Source organism: Scatophagus argus, chromosome 5, assembly GCF_020382885.2.
Source record: "Scatophagus argus isolate fScaArg1 chromosome 5, fScaArg1.pri, whole genome shotgun sequence".
NCBI lineage: Eukaryota > Metazoa > Chordata > Actinopteri > Scatophagidae > Scatophagus > Scatophagus argus.
This window is the reverse complement of record NC_058497.1, coordinates 2552722-2557947: the sequence shown is the minus strand read 5'-3', so window position 1 is coordinate 2557947 and position 5226 is coordinate 2552722. Positions and strand designations below refer to the sequence as shown.

At 39.8% G+C, this 5226-nt stretch overlaps 1 protein-coding gene across 1 annotated transcript; it reads left to right on the top strand.

Moving 5' to 3' along the window:
* Positions 1-224: 224 nt before the first annotated feature.
* si:ch1073-145m9.1 lies at positions 225-5026 on the top strand. The gene is made up of 6 exons (XM_046388339.1): positions 225-508; positions 831-926; positions 2416-2528; positions 2768-2891; positions 2993-3165; positions 3305-5026. Exons 1-6 carry the CDS (start codon positions 451-453, stop codon positions 3371-3373), a joined length of 633 nt encoding a protein of 210 aa, XP_046244295.1. The 5' UTR covers positions 225-450; the 3' UTR covers positions 3374-5026.
* The last annotated feature ends 200 nt before the right edge of the window (positions 5027-5226 follow it).

Below are 5226 nucleotides of genomic sequence, written 5' to 3'. Positions count from 1 at the left end.
CATGAACAACAAATTAGTTAGATTTTCAACTTTTACATTAGTTCACTATTTTCATCTCTCTTCTTCCATCAAAATGTACTAAAAATCATTCCTAACTGTTAAAAATTATGGATATTTATGTTCCTCAGCGGACCTTTTAGTTTTAAGGTTTTGAATGCTCCCCTCTCATTAAGCAGAGTGTTGTTAAATTTCCAGGTTATTGAATGGAGTTTGGTTAGACGCTTTGTACGTACGACAGCTTCGTCAGTTTACTACGTCACATAGCTGGGAACATGAAATTGCCCACAGCATGCCACATTTAAAAGACAGTACCTGACTTTACGAGATCGTAAACACGATTCGGGGATACAAAATGAATATATTAGTGAATAAAGTGCGACAAATGCAGTCTGATTGTTTTGATAGCTAGAGAGGTTGGCTTAAAACGTAGGTTGCATCATCTTTTCCGGAATGAAGCTCAGCGGTGTCACCACACTGAAAGTTCTGCTATACTGGCCGAATATTATTGGTGAGAAATACTTTTAAGATCTTTTCGCGAGTGTCAGTTCATCGCGGCATGGTAGCTGCTAACCGGATAACTCTGATATAAATATAAACATATAATATATAGACTGTTAGACCAATATCGTACTGAATGGTTCTTTAGCTAGGTGGGGGTCATCAAGCTGTGATTCTAGGCAAAAGATTGATGCTGAAAGATGTCAATGTGATTTTAAAATGAAAGAAATATGAACTGACCTTGGTTGAGGGTAACATCAGGACTATAGCCTCACATGTCTGTCGCTGTATTCAAGATAATTCTGCTGTGTTATGTGTGTGTGATCTTTCAGGATACATTAGGATCGGGCTTGTGTTTGCTGCATGGGCAGCCTATGAGACACCAGCAGTCTTTGTCTGTCTTTACTCAGTCTCCATAACACTTGATGGTAAAGTATCTGTTAACCTTGTTTCACCTGTGAGAACAACATTTTGTTTTTTTTTTTACAGTTATGCTTGTAGTTTTTGGAATGCTGTCATATTTTGTACCAAATTCATGTTGGTTTATTTTAGCATCAGTACATTCAGTAGACAAACCAATATTGTATATAACTATATCTGCAGTACAGTACACCAGTGCCACTCCTAACGTGACTAATGGCTGCCATTGCGGTGTGTACTGGGGCAACATTAATGCCATTGACTCCACCTGTGGCCCTTTCACAGGCGACATTTTGACATGTCCCAGCAGGAAAAGCTGAAAAGATCACGGTCCTGACATTGTCCATGCTGGCTCGCTGTCGTGACCCATATGGACAGCTGAACGGTGTCATATCATTGTTAATGATATTAGTAACACCTTTGCTTTAACAATCAAAATGTTTGCTGTGGTTAAGAACTACCGTGCTGATGGGGGCTTATATTTTTGTACTGATGTCAGACAGGATTATTTAAAAACAAAAAAGTTCACAGCAGTAGATCACCAGTGTAGCACGGAGGCCTTTTTTCTTTAGACGTAGCAGTTTGAGGGCTCTAAAAGTGTGCATGCTGACTCAATGACCTTCTGTACTGCGTAATTAATTGCACCTGTGCTTTATCTGCTAAGACAAGAGAAAATTGCATATATAGGCTACTGTATGCAATGAATCCAACTGCTTCTGATTATAAAATGTAAAAGATGGCTTCCATCACCACCATTCACCATGGATATGCACCTGAATCACCCCTCTGGTGATCAGTAAAGGATTGTGTGGAATGCAGAATATTAGCTGTTGTCTGTAGATAGAGTTCCACACTCACTTGTCATGTAAATAATTACAATTAATCGTTACATTTCTGTTCATTTTATGCTACTATTGTAGTATAAGCTTCATGCTACACATGGACATTGTGAAGAATAATAGGAATTCATTGATACAGAACATCAGAACATATAAATAAACTGACATTTCTGTTTGCCTTCTAAGTTTGTAAACAAAGGGCAAATATGACATAACGACTATAATATGCATTATTTATTACTGACATATACAATGATAGGTACCGATAATTAGAATAATCAGTGTACTATGGCCATGTCCCTGTCGTCCACAACCCCAGCTGATCATGCTCCTCACTGGCAAGGAACACGTAAATGTTGAATTTTCAGAAATCAGCAAAACAAAGTGCAAACTGATTTGCTTTTCATCCACTACTCCATTATGCAAAGTTAAGCATCTCAAGGTAAACAATTAGTGGCACTAATTATTCTCCACTCAGGTGCCGTGAGACAATGCGATATCATTCAGGGAGCACTAGTGATGGAAATGTGACATTTCTGTTAGTTTCATCTAGCGCTTTAAGCATTCGGTCGGCTCATATAATCGTCACGAGAAGCAGTTAGCGAGTGCACAGGTTATGATTGTTCTGTCTCCAGTATGTGATGATGTCGCTGTGCAGGAGTGGACGGCTGGCTAGCGAGGAAGCTTGGCCAGTGCTCCAGGTTTGGGGCCTGGCTGGATGTAGTGGTGGATAACCTGGGCAGAGGCATGCTGTGGAGTCTGCTGTTTAAGGTCTGATGGCTGTGGGCCATTCAACACATACACTTTACACACATTCACACCAAGTGCTCACATTAGACTGTGGTGGTACTGTGTGATTAGCATATTGGAAATGTTTTTAAATGAGCCTCTCTTATCGAGTAGTTACACACAATAATTGCATACAGTGTCTTTGAAATGGTCACTGTCATGTTTGAAATGGAGGCAACTGTTTCATGTTTGATGTTGTGTGTGTTTGTATTGTATTATAGTGGGGTTGGCTGGTGTCTGCACTGGAGTGGTGTGTGTTTGTGTGTAACCACAACACTAGAGGCGACCACTGGAAGAACAGCTTCACCACCAGCCCTCGATTTGTACGAGCCATCATGGCGAACGGTAACAAGCCTGTCACTCTAATGTTGATGTTCGTATACGGTGGGGCTCAAGCTAAATCAGATTCCATCAGCTGATGTGGACTTTGTCTCTGCTGTTGTCAGGGTTTCGGACACCTCTGGGCACATGGGTGGTGAGTGGGCTGCACTGCCTCCCACTGTGGCTATATGGGAGTCAGCGGGGTTTACTGGCCCACTGGCTCTATCTGCATCCCTGGACCCAGGCCCTGGGGACTTTGCTGCTAGCTACAGGACGCCTGCTGGCTCTGTCAGTGGAGGTAGGAATAACCTGTGTTGATAATGTTGACGAACGTTCAAGCTGAATTGAAATATCTGCTGCTCATGGTTCATGTTGCGTTTGTTTATGGAAAGCTGTGTCACAGCCAAAGATCCCCCCCTCCCCCCGTCTCTCTGCAGATATGGTGCATATGGACACATGTTGGATACCTCACCAATGATGAAGAGCCAGAAGAGAAAAAGAAGTGAAAGCTGCTGAGTCAGAGTCAGCTCATACTGTCCTGTGAACAGTGGCCTCAGGTCACATTTGGTTTTCAGCCATTGCTGTGAGAGAATGTGGTAACATGAGCTACATTTTGACTTCTTGTGCTTCTTCCACAAACAATGTGTATTTATTTCAGAAATTATCGACAAGATCGGATGTATCTGGGCGCTTAGTTTTAAATATGTGGCTGTTTTAGTGATACAAGATGAAATCGCTTGACAGCAAGAACAACATGAGCCTGAGATCTGGGGCCTCATTTATAAAACAGCCTTACGATCCATTTTGACTTTAGTAGTATTTACTTTAGAACTTTTTATTTATTAAACCTTGGAAATGTGAAAATGATCTTATCACTAAGCAAAGTATAGGATGGATATAAGTGATTTTCCGGCAGATTATGTAGAGATGTTGCAGTTTGGGGTATGTTTAAACATGTCAGGAGCTTTGTGTGAGCTTTATGGACAGTCTGAGAGGGTTTCAGTTAAACCTGTGAGGGATAAAGTGCCAGGCCATTTTTCTTTTCCTGATGATAACATTTGTGCTGTCTTTATATAAGAGGAAATAAAAAAAGCACATGCTGTCATTTAAAGTTGATTTGGGATTTATAGATCACAGGTACGCAAGGTACCAATGGGATCTTTAGAAGATGCTTAAGCAAGGTTCTTTTATGCTCAGACCAAGACTAAGTTCAAGTATAATTCTAAGAACATTTTTATAAATGAGGCCCCTGCATTTCTCTTTTTAAACGAGTGAACATGTTTGATTTTGTGTATGGCTGCCAAGAAACAAGATGCATCCCTTCTTACCACCATTACTATGACAATGTGTGTATTTTCTCACTGTCTGTTACAACACACACTTGAAAAAAAAGCAGCTTTGGTTTGTTGAACTGTTAAAAGGAACATGGGTATTATTTTTGTTAATTATAGTGAACGTAATAGTAAAAACTGAGAAAACAAAAAAACTTCAGCAGGTCAGTGAGAAGTGTGCTTGCTTTATGAAATGACAACAGCAACCAAAGAGGGAGGCTTATTGTATGTATAAGTTGCACTAATATTTATCAGGGTTCTTCAAGGGATTCGGTGTGAAACTGTAACAACAGTCCAGCGTACTATACACCAGCAAAACATGAGGATATAAATGTTTAAGAATGTGTTGAATATCTTAGCCGAAGCAACTACAAGAGTTTATCACTTTGGGAACCTCATAAATCCAGTTTGTTTTTAGCAAAAGGCTTACTCTGAGATTGGAACGTCCAGAAACCATCTCAACCATTAAAAATGCTAAATGCTTCTACCTCAATCAAGGCTGTGTATCGAGGTTTTAGTTCCAAGACTTTCATGTGATGGCAATCATATTTAATGTCTAACTGTTAGGAAATATGTTCGAGAATGACTTAAATGGATCTGGCTACTGTTTGTCTTTAAAATATATTTTTCTATTTATTGATGGGATGAGTAGATAGATGGATGGAAGGATGTGACGACTGTTAAAAAGGATGAGCTGTATTTGTATCAGTTTATTATTATTATTTGTCTGCTGTGTCGAGACAAAAAGCTGTCCCAGTAACTGGAAATGATGTGCAAGTGCTTCCCAAGAAATATGTGGTGTTGTAATAAAGGCCCATCACATCATAAGTCTGCCTGAGTGTGAAAGTCGATATACATGTTACTCTACAGAAAAGTCTCTTAGACCATAGAAATCCACTCGTTTTTTACTTATTGGGATAAACTGACGTGTACTTTTTGGATTTGGCTGTGGGACTGAGTTACACATTTCTGTTATAACTGAGTAAGGTCAGTTCAAAAACATGACCATAAACCAAAAAACACTTTGC

Excerpts from the sequence above, each read along its gene's own strand:
- si:ch1073-145m9.1 (XM_046388339.1), top strand. The coding sequence starts at position 451 with ATGAAGCTCAGCGGTGTCACCACACTGAAAGTTCTGCTATACTGGCCG. Across the intron at positions 2,529-2,767 it reads TGTGGAGTCTGCTGTTTAAG|TGGGGTTGGCTGGTGTCTGC; the intron begins GTCTGATGGCTG and ends ATTGTATTATAG. Across the intron at positions 3,166-3,304 it reads TGCTGGCTCTGTCAGTGGAG|ATATGGTGCATATGGACACA; the intron begins GTAGGAATAACC and ends GTCTCTCTGCAG.